This window comes from Stegostoma tigrinum, chromosome 11, assembly GCF_030684315.1.
Source record: "Stegostoma tigrinum isolate sSteTig4 chromosome 11, sSteTig4.hap1, whole genome shotgun sequence".
NCBI classification, from domain to species: Eukaryota; Metazoa; Chordata; class Chondrichthyes; order Orectolobiformes; family Stegostomatidae; genus Stegostoma; species Stegostoma tigrinum.
The window spans coordinates 26,592,802-26,609,658 of NC_081364.1; the positions used below are offsets into that span (position 1 = coordinate 26,592,802).

At 42.6% G+C, this 16,857-nt stretch overlaps 1 protein-coding gene across 3 annotated transcripts in view; it reads left to right on the forward strand.

Moving 5' to 3' along the window:
• Positions 1-16,857, forward strand: part of fbln2 (fibulin 2) — a 187,020-nt gene that overhangs the window by 143,166 nt on the left and 26,997 nt on the right. For all 3 annotated transcript variants that reach the window (XM_059649858.1, XM_059649859.1, XM_059649857.1), the window contains 4 exons: positions 4,712-4,813; positions 5,027-5,164; positions 10,589-10,723; positions 13,291-13,428. In XM_059649858.1, coding sequence (XP_059505841.1) covers positions 4,712-4,813; positions 5,027-5,164; positions 10,589-10,723; positions 13,291-13,428 — 513 coding nt within the window. The remainder of the gene's footprint in view (positions 1-4,711; positions 4,814-5,026; positions 5,165-10,588; positions 10,724-13,290; positions 13,429-16,857) is intronic.

Sequence of the window (16,857 nt, forward strand, 5' to 3'; positions counted from 1 at the left end):
GCAATGAAAATGTTAGCAAGTTAAATTAAGTCTGTTTGTACCCCATTGTTTTAGCTGTTATGGGAAAGGCTTCATTTGAATTTTGCAAAAGCTAGGATAGTCAGCGTACGGAAATGTCGTACTGATGTTATGTAGACTATGATGGATGTAAGGGACTTTAAGGTTCAAGGCTTCATAGTCAAAAAGATGAAAAAACGTGAGTTTATTAGTGCCATAACTTTGTATACTTTATTTTAATAAATGCAATTCTCCTTCATTGTCATCTGATTCTCTCTTTTGAACCACTTCCCTCATCACCTTTCTGATATTGGAATAGCTATATATGATTATCGTTGCCATTGACGGTTAAAATAGTATAAAACAAAGAACTGTGGATGCTCGAGATCTGAAACAAACTAAGGGGTGGCACAGTAGCTCAGTGGTTAGCACTGCTGCCGAACAGCACCAGAGACCTGGCTTCAATTCCACTGTTGGTCGACTGTCTGTGTGGAGTTTGCACATTCTCCCTGTGTCTGGGAGGGTTTCTTCTGGGTGCTCTAGTTACCTCCCACAGCCCAAAGATGTGCAGGCTAGGTGGATTGGCCATGCCAAATTGCCCGTAGTGTTCAGGGATGTAAAGATTAAGTGGGTTATAATGGGATGGGTCTGGGTGGGATGCTACAGGGGTCAGTGTGAACTTGTTGGGCCAAAAGGCCTGGTTGCACTGTAGAGATTCTATGAGAAACAGAAATTGCTGGAGAGTCTCTGGCAGCATCTGCAGCAAGAAAACACTTCTAACACTTCTGAGGTTGGTCTGGCATAGCTGGGGCCCATGCGGGTGCCCATGGCCACCCCCTTTGTCTGTAGGAAGTGGGAGGAATCGAAAGAGAAGTTGTTGAGGGTGAGGACAAGTTCGGCTAGGCGGTCGGTGTATGAGGGAGGGGGACTGGTCGGGCCTGCGGGACAGGAAGAAGCGGAGGGCCTTGAGGCCATCTGCATGCGGAATACAGGTGTATAGGGACTGGATGTCCATGGTGAAAATGAGGTGTTGCGGGCCAGGGAAATGGAAGTCCTGGAGGAGGTGGAGGGTGTGGGTGGTGTCACGGACGTAGGTAGGGAGTTCCTGGACCAAAGGGGAGAAAATGGAGTCCAGACAGGTGGAGATGAGTTCGGTGGGGCAGGAACAGGCTGAGACAATGGGTCGATCAGGGCAGGCAGGTTTGTGGATTTTGGGAAGGAGACAGAAACGGGCCGTGCGGGGTTGGGGAATAATAAGGTTGGAGGCTGTGGGTGGGAGGTCCCCTGAGGTGATGAGGTTATGAATGGTGTTGGAGATGATGGCTTGGTGCTCGGGGGTGGGGTCATGATTAAGGGGGCGGTAGGAGGAGGTGTCGGAGAGTTGGCGTTTACCTCCCACTGACTGAGGACGAATGGTCAGTCCTGAGCAAGGAGCTCACCTTTGTCCCCCTACAACCACACATCAATGAATACCAGTCACGTTTGGACATAGAGCAGTTTTTCCGCCGTCTTCGCCTCCATGCCTACTTCTTCAACCGGGAACCTAACCCTCCCTCCACTGATCCCTTCACCCGCTTCCAACACAAGTCCTCCTCCTGGACACCACCTTCAGGCCTCCTACCCTCCCTTGACCTCTTCATCTCCAACTGCCGTCGAGACATTAACTGCCTCAACCTCTCCGCCCCTCTCACCCACTCCAACCTCTCCCCTGCAGAACGGGCAGCCCTCTGCTCCCTCCACTCCAACCCCAACCTCACCATCAAACCCGCAGACAAGGGTGGCGCAGTGGTAGTATGGCACACTGACCTCTACATCACCGAGGCCAAACGCCAACTCTCCGACACCTCCTCCTACCGCCCCCTTGATCATGACCCCACCCCCGAGCACCAAACCATCATCTCCAACACCATTCATGACCTCATCACCTCAGGGGACCTCCAACCCACAGCCTCCAACCTTATTTTTCCCCAACGCCGCACGGCCCGTTTCTATCTCCTTCCCAAAATCCACAAACCTGCCTGCTCTGGTCGACCCATTGTCTCAGGCTGTTCCTGCCCCACCGAACTCATCTCCACCTATCTGGACTCCATTGGAACTCCCTACCCACGCTCTCCACGTCCTCCAGAACTTCCAATTCCCTGGGCCCCAACACCTCATTTTCACCATGGACGTCCAGTCCCTATACACCTGTATTCCGCATGCAGATGGCCTCAAGGCCCTCCGCTTCTTCCTGTCCCGCAGGCCCGACCAGTCCCCCTCCACCGACACCCTCATCCGCCTAGCCGAACTCGTCCTCACCCTCAACAACTTCTCTTTCGATTCCTCCCACTTCCTACAGACAAAGGGGGTGGCCATGGGCACCCGCATGGGCCCCAGCTATGCCTGCCTCTTTGTAGGTTACGTGGAACAGTCCCTCTTCTGCACCTACACAGGCCCCAAACCCCACCTCTTCCTCCGTTACATTGATGACTGTATCGGCGCCGCCTCTTGTTCCCCAGAGGAGCTCGAACAGTTCATCCACTTCACCAACACCTTCCACTCCAACCTTCAGTTCACCTGGGCCATCTCCAGCACATCCCTCACCTTCCTGGACCTCTCAGCCTCCATCTCAGGCAACCAGTTTGTAACTGATGTCCATTTCAAGCCCACCGACTCCCACAGCTACCTAGAATACACCTCCTCCCACCCACCCTCCTGCAAAAATTCCATCCCCTATTCCCAATTCCTCCGCCTCCGCCGCATCTGCTCCCACAATGAGGCATTCCACTCCCGCACACCCCAGATGTCCAAGTTCTTTAAGGACCGCAACTTTCCCCCCACAGTGGTCGAGCAAGCCCTTGACCGCGTCTCTCGCATTTCCCGCAACACATCCCTCACACCCCGACCCCGCCACAACCGCCCAAAGAGGATCCCCCTCGTTCTCACACACCACCCCACCAACCTCCGGATACAACGCATCATCCTCCGACACTTCCGCCATCTACAATCCGACCCCACCACCCAAGACATTTTTCCATCCCCACCCTTGTCTGCTTTCCGGAGAGACCACTCTCTCCGTGACTCCCTTGTTCGCTCCACACTGCCCTCCAAACCCACCACACCTGGCACCTTCCCCTGCAACCGCATGAAGTGCTATACTTGCCCCCACATCACCTCCCCCACCTCTATCCCAGGCCCCAAGATGACTTTCCATATTAAGCAGAGGTTCACCTGCACATCTGCCAATGTGGTATACTGTATCCATTGTACGCGGTGTGGCTTCCTCTACATTGGGGAAACCAAGCGGAGGCTTGGGGTCCGCTTTGCAGAACACATCTGCTCAGTTCACAATAAACAACTGCACCTCCCAGTCGCGAAACATTTCAACTCCCCCTCCCATTCTTTAGATGACATGTCCATCATGGGCCTCCTGCACTGCCACAATGATGCCACCCGAACGTTGCAGGAACAGCAACTCATATTCCGCTTGGGAACCCTGCAGCCCAATGGTATCAATGTGGACTTCACCAGCTTCAAAATCTCCCCCCACTGCATCCCAAAACCAGCCCAGCTCTTCCCCTCCCCCCACTGCATCCCAAAACCAGCCCAACCTGTCTCTGCCTCCCTAACCTGTTCTTCCTCTCACCCATCCCTTCCTCCCACCCCAAGCCGCACCTCCATTTCCTGCCTACTAACCTCATCCCACCTCCTTGACTTGTCTGTCTTCCCTGGACTGACCTATCCCCTCCCTACCTCCCCACCTATACTCTCCTCTCCACCTGTCTTCTTTTCTCTCCATCTTCGGTCCGCCTCCCCCTCTCTCCCTATTTATTCCAGAACCCTCACCCCATCCCCCTCTGTGATGAAGGGTCTAGGCCCGAAACGTCAGCTTTTGTGCTCCTGAGATGCTGCATGGCCTGCTGTGTTCATCCAGCTTCACACTTCATTATCTAACACTTTTGAGCTCAGTGACCCTTCTTTAGTCAAAATAATAGTTCTCCTGATTGTCAAATCTTATGAGAAAGGTTCAAACCAACTTCAAAGGGCTGCTTTCAATTCCTTTTATCTGATAATAATGGCGTGATGAAGACTGGTAAATTAGAGGCAACATCCTCTGTCTGTTTTGGTGTGGCATTCATGAGTATATGGATATTTTCACTGTAACAGACCCCTAATGTAGTGATCCCAGTCAGGATTAGAGCAATTTTTACATTGTTGTTGGTTGCCTTGTGGGCCAGGCATAAAAGAGTGATTTTCCAAGAAAAAAGAAAGGAAGCATTGGACCTTCCTCACAAACATTCTTTCCTTCCTACTACTTAGTTTGCTGAACGTCATTCCCAATATTCTGCCACCCTGAAATCCTGCTCCTGACCATTGGCAGGTACTGATTCCCAGCAGAATCAAGCAGGACTGGTTCAAGTCCTCTGTGGCCGAATGATCTTGATGCTTATGCTGCTTTCTCCATTGTGAATTCAGAGCAGAAAATAACATTGAAACTCAAAAATCTGGAGTTTATTTAGCCTCTCGCCAAAGTTCTGTGTACAATCATCATTCACATCATCATACATCACTGCTGATTAGAAGTTGCTGGTATGTAGGCACAATTCAGTTTGTATTTAGAATATGTAGCATCACACTACACGTTTTTCCAAACAAAAGTCCTAAGAAACGCTTAGAGTTAACTTGGATGCATCATCCATTTTTCCCATGTTAAAGTAAGAGTTTTTTCTTATAGATGCGAGTCCATGCATGCACCATTGCACGCAGATTGGAGACAATACCATTTGTTCCTGTTTCTCTGGTTACAGACTGATGGCTGACCAGTTCTCATGTGAAGGTAAATGCATGGTTACATTCTGCAAAATATAAAAGATAATAGCAAATCTTTGGTTAGTTTGAAATTATTATTTGAATTTCTTTGCTGGAGGTTGTTAAGGCAGATTATATGTTACGACAGAAATTGCACAGAGATTTTATCCTTTTTGATTGTAATTATTTAATGATACTGTAATTTTAAATAAAATTATGTGCCATAATTTATTGATTATAGATGTGAATGAATGCATAATGGACTCACACAACTGTTCAAGAGAAGAATCCTGTGTGAATACTGAAGGATCATTCCACTGTATCCCTGCAAAGATTTGTGAGAATGGCTTTATCCGGAATGCGAATGACAAATGTGTTGGTAAGAATAGAAAGCCCTAGTGCTTGCAACCTTCGAACTGTTGTCTGCCGCTTATTTACTGATCTGAATAGAAGTCTATGCTCCTGTTCCACATGGAATTAGAGATATCAGATTGAAACACAATTTGTCCAGAATATCTGCCGGGCCTGCCCCAATTGCCTGCTATAGCCTTGGCAGCAGATCAGTGAAAGTTTGAGAAACAGTCTTAAATGGCCCTTTGTGGTGCTGTTAATGGGGATTCTTTGTAGCTATGTTATAGCAGGAGCTGTGGAGATTTTGAGCATTCCTGAGAGGCTGTAAGCCAAAAACATTTTATTTTAAGATACATTTTGCTATATTGCAACATTGAGTTTGCTTGCAAAAGACTTCCTCAGCTGTGAAACATTATGGGGTGTCTGAAGCTTGTTAGAGACTATGGCATAAATCTGATGTCTCAATGGCTATGGAGGATTGTGTTGAGTTTTTTTTTGGAGTGTTATTTGCCACAAGACCCATTGAGATTCGTCTCTCTTTCTTGGCTTATTAACCCAGACTTCGGTATCCTCATATCTGATTCCATCCCACTTTACCACACTCAAAAAAAAGACCAAAAAACTGCGAGTGCTAGAAATCAGAAGCAAAAACAGAAATTGCTGGAAAAACTCAGAACTGCTGAAGAAGGGTTACTGGACCTGAAACTTTAACTCTAATTTCTGTCCACATATGTTTTGAAACTTGCCGAGTTTTTCCAGCAATTTTACAATTTGTTCCCAGTTTAGCACATCCTGTTCTCAGTATAACTTGCAGCGCTCTTTGGCCAACGGCTCCCAGCTTCTGCTTGTCAGTGAGGTACTGAGTATGCAGATCCCCTTCCTGATAGCTATTCCCATGAACACCATCGGCTTTGTACATTTCCAGCAGCCCAATCAATTCATTTACTTGAACCAGCAGCTTCCCACCCTCCCCTGGCATATGAGGTGACCATTCCAGTTGTGGTCATACACAGTACCATTCCCACCCCTCCTTAGAGTGAGGTTACCACTGACCATGGATGACCTCTTCCCATATAATCCTGTTCCCATCATGTCTAACTGTGTACTGTCCCCTTTACAAATATAGCGGTACCCTTTCTCAATTATTATCTCCCCTTCCCTTGGATTGTTAACCCTGATCCCACTGAATGGGTTCCCAAGTTGCCGACCCGTAGCAGCATTGGCCACTTATCACCTCCACCCTTCTCTCCCTTTAGCTTCTATGGGTGGACTAGATTCACTGATTGGAGCTCAACCCCTTAAGCGATCTAATCACACAGCCCCAGGCAAGGAGTGAAAAGGCCCTCACTGTGTTCATACATCTCCCTGATCGCATTAAACCACCCCAACTCTGTCTCCATGTTTCAGGTACTCTCACATCTTTTCCCTTCAAGGTACAGGGGAGAAAGGATTTGGAAATGCTTTCAAAGTGGAGGAAGGGATTTTGGGGGGTGGGGGGTTGAAGATGGGAGAGGAGCTGGATATACAGGCAGGTGCAGGTGGTGAGGGAAAAGGGTAATCAAATCTTTGTGGAGGAGAGGGGTTGGTGGTCAGAGCTGCATGGCATTTTTGGCCGGGATACAAATCTCAGTAAACTTCTAAAACAATTATCGAAATGTTATACAGTTTCAAAACATGCTGTAACTGATCATAATGGCACAATGGCTAGCACTGCTGCTTCACAGCACGAGGGGCCTGGATTCAGCTCCACCCTCGGGCGACTGTCTGTGTGGAGTTTGCAGGTTGTCCCTGTGTCTGCGTGGGTTTCCTCCAGGTGCTCCGCTTTTCTCCCACAGTCCAAAGATGTGCAGGTTAGGTGGATTAGCCATGCTAAATTGCCCATAGTGTTCAGGGATGTGTAGCTTAGGTACGTTATAGGGCGATGAATCTGGGCGGGATGCTCTGAGGGTTGCTGTGGATTTGATGAGCTGAAGGGCCTGTTTCCACACTGTGTAGGGATTCTATGAAAATATTAAAAATAATCAATAATAACCATACCAGCCATTGAGGTGAAAACCACCTCAGGGATCACAACTGCAGCTCATGTGGATAAAGAGTCACCTCTGTAAGTCATTGCTGCTTGTCCTAATTGTGGACCCTGCTGCCTACAGAAAAGGGAATGATAATGTCACTTGACTAGAGCTCCACAGACTAACTCTGGGGATGTAGGTTCACATCTTATTACCCTGGCTGGTGGGATTTAAATTCAGTTGATAAATCTGGAGTTAAAAGCTAGTTTCAGTAACGGTGACTATGAAGCTATCAACAATCATTGCAAAATTCCATCTGGTTCACTTTTGCCTTTTAGAGAAGGCAGTCTGTCATCCTCACCTGCTGCACCCAAGGTGTGACTCCAGATCCTCAACAATGTGGCCGACCCTTAACAGACCTCTGAAATAGCCTAACAAGCCACTTGTTGCGGCAATTAGGGATGGTCAACAAATGGTGCTCTCATCCCATGAAGGAGTATAAACCTTTCACTAAGTCAAATGGCTGAACAATGGCATAATGGCTCAGTGTTAGCACTGCTGCCTCACTGTGCCAGGGACCCAAATTTGATTCCAGTCTTGCATGACTGACTATCTGGAGTTTGCATGTTCTCCAAGTTTCTGCATGGGTTTCCTTTAGGTGCTGCAATTCCTCCCACAGTCCAAAAATGTGCAGATTAGGTGGATTGGCCATGCTAAATTACCATGCATTAGCCATGGGAAATGTAGAGTAGGAGGATGGGTCTGGGTGGGATGCTCTTTAGTGGGCTGGTGTAGACTTGTTGGGCTGAATGGCTTTTTTCCATGCTGTGGGGGATTCTACAAAACTTCTGAGGAAGAGTCACTGGACTCAAACTAATAACTCTGATTTCTCTTCACTGGTCCTGCCAGACCTGCTGAGCTTTTCCAGCAATTTCTGTTTTTATGACTGAACAAATAACAGTTGACAAAACTATGAATGAGTAAAGATCACCTCACAAGTGAAAAGATGTACCATGTCACAGTTTTTCAAAATTCATGCTACACACTTTAATTAAAAAGATTAGTAAATGATCAGTTTTTATTCTGAGATTGCATTAAAGTTAGTTCAGTCAAGAATATTATGTGTACAGTTGATGTTCTGACATAATTAAGGTGGTTCTCAATTCTTCAGTGGTAATTACTCACTTGAAGACCATGAAATACAGTTCAATCCTAAACTTGAGTTAATATACCTGTAAGTAGGCATTTTTGTACGATTCCTTAGCTACATTGGTTTGATTATAAACTTGTTTATTGCAGCAGCTGAACAGTAATGAAACTGATGCTCAAATCTTAGTTGTGTACAGATTGAATTGCGACATAGCCTGTTCAATAGAAGAATTACATTTGTAATTTGTGTTGCTACAAAAATGTGAACGCGTTCAATCTCTTCACAATTACGATAGTAAAAGTGAATTTACAATGCTGCCGTAATACAAGGTCAATTCATACCAGATGGGTGTTCAAAAATATACAGTGGTCTTAAGATGTCTGCCATATGGGGAACGAGTATCAATGTTTCATTACTTCACAGATTACTGAACAAGAAATCAAATGTAATTCGAACTTGGGTCTGGAATGGAAGCACTTTGTGTGGGTTGTAGCTTGTACAATAACCAGCAATTTGAACAGATTTATAAAAATCTTCATATAATAGCAGAATTGCACAGGCTGCCATTACTTAATGCAGAGGAAAGAAAAGTTATATCCAGGCTGCCAGTGAGATGGGAAGGTTCGAGTGTGGAGTCTACGATCCAACTAATATGAGGGTAGTTCCAGTCCATGTCGACAAATAACTGTGACCTCACGAGTAGGGACATGCAAATGTTTCCACAGTGCTCTGACCACCCATCTGGTTTTCATCATATTGGTATTACAGCAGTATTGCAAAATCATTTCTACCCAAAAGAAACTGAGAAGGTATTCATTTGCCTCTGCATTGTAATTTCAGCTCTACTAAGTTCAATTACCACAAATTGCAAACATGTTTATTTTACTAAATGAGTTATGCTGCAATGCAAATCACAATTCTGTGGTTATTTCAGCTGCAGACTGAGAAATACTTTCACTTTTATTTGTACCATGAAACTATAGAACATAGAACATAGAACATAGAACAGTACAGCACAGAACAGGCCCTTCAGCCCACAATGTTGTGCCGACCATTGATCCTCATGTATGCACCCTCAAATATATGAAGTAATTCTCAATGTTGTTTTCTCTTTTTCCAGTGGAAGGACATTGTCCTTGAAAAAAAAGTAAATTAAGTATAACAAATCCATAAGCATTTGTCAGCACCTAAATTTTACATCGCTTGCATTAACCGTACTGTTTGCAAATCACAGAACGTCCTTCTCTAAACTATACACAGTCAGCCAGATGGAAAAATGGTGCCGGCATCTCTCTATTTTACAAATTATTGAACAAGAATTAAATGTTTTGTGGTGTAAATGACAACATTTCCAGTTTAACCTAAGCTAAAGATCAATAAATATAAGTTTATTACCTTATTATGTTTTAATTTCTGCTTTTCTTTAGATTAGCAGTCATATTTAACTCCACACCCAAACTCATTATCGGCGTATTATCTGAAGTGGCTCCGTAAGCTTGAACAGATTTTACTGCCAGATGGCTGCTTGCTGAGTCCTTGCTGATTGGTACAGTCTTCAGATTTAGAAATGATTGAATTTTTACATTAATTCCTGACCTGTGCACTAAATTTAATACATTATTTATTTAAATCTCTATGTTATGTACATACACAGAAGCACATTCATGAGCATATAAGTGCACAATAGATGTATTGTAGTATTGAGCTGAAACTAGTTGACTGGATGTTACTGTGTGAAAAATTGTTAGTGTGGGAAGTACATTTTTTGGAGTTTTACCATCAAATGGAAGCCCCAATAGACTAAACCTTTTATAGTCTGTTGCACGTAGTTTCTAAAACACAGCCTGACTTATGACCTTACCTTCTACAGACCATTTAGCCTAAATGGTATGTTCAACATCAGACTGTAATATATTTTAAAAATAGCCAATCACTGACTTAGAACTACACAAAAGCGCCATTTGAAACAAACAATAATAATGTGGATCATCCAAAAGCTGTCTATCATGTACAGACAGACTGGTAGCATTCATGCAGTTTGCTGTTTATACAGCTGCTGTATCTATCCAAATCCAAAGGAAAATGAGCATTGGGTCCTTCATCACCAGTGCACGTTTACCTGTTGTGAAATGTTGAATTATCTCCTACATGAGGGTATGGTTTATCAACTTTTCAGCTCGGATGTAAAAAGCACCTTCCACATTTATTATCTTGATTGCAATTACTTGTAACTTGAGAAATGGAAATATGAGAGTAATATTTTGACAATTTGTTTTGTAATGTTTTCCTGCAGATATTAATGAGTGTTTGTTGGAGACCCAGAAATGCAAATTTGGGGAAACCTGTATTAATACAATTGGTTCCTTTAAATGCCAGAAAACAATTACTTGTGGAACAGGCTATGAACAAGTGGATGATCATTGCCAAGGTTTGAAATAAGTCTGAAGTGTTTTAATACTTAATGTTAATCTGTTGACTTTTTCTTTACTGAATTCAATTACGTAATCATTCTATAAGGTAACATTAATTACTGAGTTTACATTTACATTTAGAATAATGTGCCTGGAACAGCAACTGGCACAACTGAAAACGAGGTGCTAACCTGGCAAAGTGATAACACAGTCTACATGCATGTTAAGTAGCAACCCAACACACTATAAGTAGAGTTAAGTGGTCCCTCCATAAATGAGTTAAGTCCACAATTCAGTTGTCAGTTGTGGCGGGTAGTTAAGCATCTAACAGAATCAGGAAGACTCATGAATATTCCGTTTTGAACAAAGGCAGAAAGCATTAATGCTAAGTGGTGAGAAATTATTTTCAGTCAGAGGTGCTGCGTAGATGATAGTTATCAGTCTACAGCCACTGTGCTGTGATTCACTCCATGTAACACAAAGAAATAGCAGAATACAGTGTACACAGTACAGGCTGCAGATCTTGACAACATCCCAGCTTCAGGGCTGAAATTGTGCATTCTAGAACCAGCTGTGTTGCCATCTAAGGTAAAACCAAAAACAGCGGTTGCTGGAAATCTGAAACAAACACAGAAATCACCGGTGAAACTCAGAAGGTCTTGCAACATAAGTAGGGAGAAAGCAGAGTTAATGTTTCGCGCCCCAGTGACTGTTCACCAGGCGCACGGTTCTGATGAAGAGTGATTGGGCTCGAAACGTTAACTCTGCTTTCTGCCCACAGATGCTGCCAGACTTGAAGAGTTTACCCAGTGATTCCTGTTTTTGTTTGACAGTAAAGGTGTTTGAGAATAAATACAACATTGACATCAACCCATTAATGTGCAAAATTGCTCAGCACAAAGCACAACATTGTACAAGAAAGGTATCTCTATCAAGACATTTCCAACTTGCAGATAGTTGTCAATAGAAGCCTTTCATATTGGTATCAAGTTACTTACCAATAATCTGTTCAATGATGCTCTTTCTGCCAGGACAAGCCAGCTCCAGATCTTAATACAACCAGATGAACACAATCTGAATTTAAGTGAGAGTGACTGCTGTTGACATTAAGGCAGCGTTTCACTGATCAAGGCAGTTCCATTTGAACAAAAGCCATTGGGGATCGTGGGGGAACACTCCAGTAGCTGCTACCTTATCTAGCACTAAAGAATGGTTGGTGCCTCAGAAAGGAACTTTTTCCACTTGGCTGGAGTATCCCTTTGTTATTCCTGGCACCTACCAGTCTGCAACTACCTAATAGGAGAGACACAGCAAATTCCTTCACTTGAGTCAGGGAAAGAAATCCATAGACTCCCATTGACATAACAGCACACAAGTTGGCATGTGTCAACTAAATTTCCACTCTACCTAAGTCCAGCAAAACAATGCTGTTAAAGTTGGAATTGTTGATAATGGAGCTGCTTAATTTTAATTGCTCACTTTTGCATTTCCACTCAACAGGGCAATAAAAATTCCTCTCATGCAATATAAAACACCATTAATGAGGTTCTACCTGTTTCTTTGGGCTCACCTAAGGTGATGTTGAGAACCCTATCTATGTTGAAAATTAACTTTATTTATACGGCGAAGCTTCTAGCCCAGACTTGATTATGACCACTTTGCTGTATCCTGTCCCGCATGATCTGTTTTCTTATGCAGCATGGCAGCACTTGCAGAACCTGAAATTTTATATTTTGGCCACCCACGTTTCATACTGTATAATCACCCATTTTTCACATTGTATAACTATTCACATTCCGCACTGTGTAAACACCCACATTTCCCACTGTTATAATCGATAGTCTGCCAGAAACATATTTAATGATTGTAGTTAAACCAGTGCGGCAAATGTTTTAGAAGTATATATCCCAGTGAGGCGTTCTGCAGTTGCATTCACTTTAAAATTAGACTACCAACTCCACCTTGTGGTTGAATACTGTCAACAGAATGGGCAGATACAAGCAAAACTCGGAAACCTGAGGCATCAGTATAGATAGATAGCTGCTTTGCTGGGAATATGTCACCAATAATAACAACAATTTCATATATTAAAATATTCCTTGGCGTTGTACAAAACACAATATGATACTGAATCATATGAGAAGATATCAGGGAAAATGACTGCACCATAGTTGCTATGCCTCACTAAAAATTCATTTTCGTTATCTATGATCAAGCCTTTTTTGATCCTTTTACACACATAAAAATGTACACAATGCCAAATATAGAAAGATATCACAAGGAAAGTGCCAATTAGCTAATAAAAAATGCCTTGCGACAATTCCAGATAATTAACACTGTCCCAGGATGAAAAACATTCAGCTGGGAAAAAAAATTCTTCATTACCTAGTGTTGTTGCTTAAGATAAATTGCCTCCACGCTACTTGTTATTATTGTATGTCTGTAAAGGGAAGTGGCCTAGTAGTGCCTAGATAATTCTTGTACTAGCATCCTTCTGCAAAATGAATTAGATAAACACAGTCTTGCTTCATGATTATCACAATGCTGAGGATTGGATGCTGACGCACTCTTTTTCCATTTCCAGATATCAATGAATGTGAGCGAGGCAATCACAACTGTGCAGTAAATTACGAATGTCAGAACACTCCAGGGTCATTCCGTTGTCATCTAAAAATGCGTTGCTCTGAGGGATTTCTGCAGGATTCACAAGGCATCTGCCATGGTAATAGACTTTCTGAAAGAAAGCTTAGGAGACAAAATTAATTAAAAGTTGAACCCAGTTTAATATTTTATAGAATTGTACATCCAAGTAATTTAGCAAAAACGAAAGCCAGCAGTTGAATTCGAATCTGTTAACCCATTCGGTGCACCTTTTTGAGACCCTTACAATGAATTAGGTAAATTTCTTTCACTGATTACAGTGAAGCTGAATTCTGGAGATATAAGCAACATCAAAAATTTTAAGGACTCAATGTAACAAACTTTTAATTGATAAATTCTTAATGACATAACACTGATATCTGTTTGTTTCAATTTACTTCAGTGTACATTATTTCTCAACTTACTTCTAATTTTACAGAATGGCTCCAGAAAGCACCACCATTCCTCCCACTTGCGGTCTTTAAACCTTAGGTATTCTTCAACCTGGGGAGGGGGGCTCCAAAACATCCCATTTTAAAAATTATTTTTAAAACTCAAGTTATGATGAAGAAACAAAGCATCCCTCCACCCCACGACACTTAAGCTGCTGTTGTGGTACACTAAGTAGCCAAGGCCTACATGAATACAGATTGACCTGGCTGCGCCTTCAAAATGCTTTCTTTGTGATTGTGATGATTGCAATTACTTGAAATGTTTTTTTTTTCTGAAAAACCAGATGAAGAATAATTTCTGATGCTTTCTTTAGGTGAAGGCAAATTATTTTTGGACCATGCTGGCGAGCTTTGATGTACTGTAAATTCAAAGAAGCAGTACATCTAAATGCATTCCAGAAACAATTGGGAAATAACGTCATTCTTATAAATTTAAGATAATTCTGATGCGAAATTGTTGACAGTTTCTACCCCACTTGGAAGCAGCATTGAGGATATTTTCAATCCACCATCTAAATGCAGCCTTATTTCCACGGAGAAGCAAATATTTGCCATCAACGGAAGTGTTAATGCAGAAGGAACGGATACTTTGAATGAATCAGTTGCCTACAGAATGCTGCAGCTGTGCAGAGACACTGCGACATGACTCTGTCTTGCCTTTTGATTCCCGTCACCTGGCACACTTAAAATCAAGCCAAGGCTTGAAGCAAAATGCTGCTTTTATGCAAATTGTAACTTCGCTGTGAAAATCACAAGCAATTGTTTAGATTGAAACAGACTTCTGCCCCCACCCACAACAAAATCGTGTTTTGTTTTAGAGAAAAGCATGTAAATGCTGTTACTTTTTCCCCAGGAATAGACTGTACCCAATCCTTCAGTCGGCACTGGTCAGCATCCAAGGGAAAAAGTAGCATTTGGGTGCACTGTGCATAGTTTTGATTAATTGCACGCTGATTTTTAGGAACAAAATCCGAAGCACATTACTCCACAAATACAATACCCTTAATGAATGTAATCCCGCAGTATTGTGCACAGGCATGCATATGCATGACTGCTGCCTTATATACAGGAAATCATTTCAATAAAATACTGAAAAGGTAGTTAGACATCATAATGACTTGGAATGTATCATTGTTCAACTATGAAACTGATGGCCACAAGAATGCCATTTTATTTGAAAAGTCAGAGGTTGATGTCAGTGATTCTCTGTTCTCCGTTGCATACACTGTTGAAGACCACCCACCCCCCCCGATGGAAATCCTTCCAAATTTTCTGAACTGACTTGAGCTTCCTCTATTAATCTTTCTGTAAAAACCCTTGAAAACATTGTTTTGTTGAATGCAGTGTAACTAGGTTTATATCTGCGTACTAACTGCTTAATTACTACTAAATATCTTTGTACTGCTGAAAACCCATTTTACATTTGTACAATATGCAACTTCTCCATTGAATTTCAGATTTTTAAAAAATGTTTACATTCATTCAGCTTCTAACTTAATCCCATGTACATTTCATAGTCTTTAATTTTTAGTCTTTGATAACTACAATGTTGTGACAGGCAAATCGAAGCCTCAGAGATCATCAGATCTTTGTGGGCAATTTTAAAAAGTCAGCAGCGAGCACCATTATTTCATTGGCTGCAAAGGCACGGTCATTCACAATCAAATTTTGTGTTTTACATTGTTATGCTAGAGTAAAAAAAGTGTAACCAGTCTGAAAAATATACAGCATGCTTTATAAAAGCTCTAGACTTAAAACAAAGAGTAATGATTCTTTGTATTACACATGCTGAATGAACCTCAATGCATATTGTACAGCTGTAGATTCCAACGTTTGTTTTTAAGCATCAGTGTACAGTCATGAAATTGTGTTATTTTAGCACAAGTACAAATACCATAATAATCATAAATCAAAACAGAAACTAGGTACTGTGGCTCAGTGGTTAGAATCGCTGCCTGACAGCAGCAGGGACCTGGGTTCAATTCCACCCTCAGGCGATTGCCTGTGTGAAGTTTGCACGTTCTCTCAGTGTCTGCATGGGTTTCCTCTGGGTGCTCCGGTTACCTTCTGCAGTCCAAAGATGTGCAGATTAGATGGCTTGGCCATGCTAAATTGCCCGTAATGTCCAAAGATGTTCAGGCTAGGTGGATGAGCCACGGGAAATGCAGGGTTATAGGGATAGGGTAGACGGGTTAGGTCTGGGTAGGATACTTTTCAGAAGGTTGGTGTAGACTCGATGAGCTGAATCGCCTGCTTCCACATTTTAGGGATTCTATGACTGTTTGTCAGTAGAAAAATCTAAGCGCAGGAGTCTGGTTGACACAATAGAAATAAAATAGTGTAATATTGCTATGTACACATTATTACCTCAAACAACAATATGGAACTGAATATGTAGTCAAACCAAAGCTGGAATACTGTGAACAGTTTTGGGTCCCTTACCTAAGGAAGAATATACTGGCAATCTGGAGAAGGTTCGCTATGTTGATCCTGAGTTTAGAGGGACTATCTAATAGGAGAGGTTAACTAGCTTAGGACTTCACCCATTGGAGTTTAGAAGAATGAGAGACAACCTTATTGAAGCATACATGATTCTTAGGGGATTTAACAGTTTAGATGGTGAAAGGTTGTTTCCATCTCTGGGGACAGGGGACACTGTCAGAATTACGAGTTGCTTGGTTAAGTCAAAGATGAGGGGGAATTTCTATTGTTAGAGCGGATGTGTGAAATGCTATGCTACAGTGGTTGGGTCATTAAGTATTTTCAAGGCTGTGATGAATTTTTAATCAGTAAGGGAATCGAGATGTAATAAGGAAAAGGCAGGGAAGTGGGACTTGTAGGTAATCAGATCAACCATGATCTCATTGATTTGTGGAGAAAACTAGATGGGCTGATTGGCCTACCTTTGCTCCTACATTGTATGGCCTATGGTCTTAACATTTATTCAGGACCACCAGTCAACACTTTACTGAACTATATAAGGGTTATTAAACTGATGTAGGCACGTCAGTGATGGATATTTTATGGCAAAACATGGTTATTTATTAATATTTGTTAAT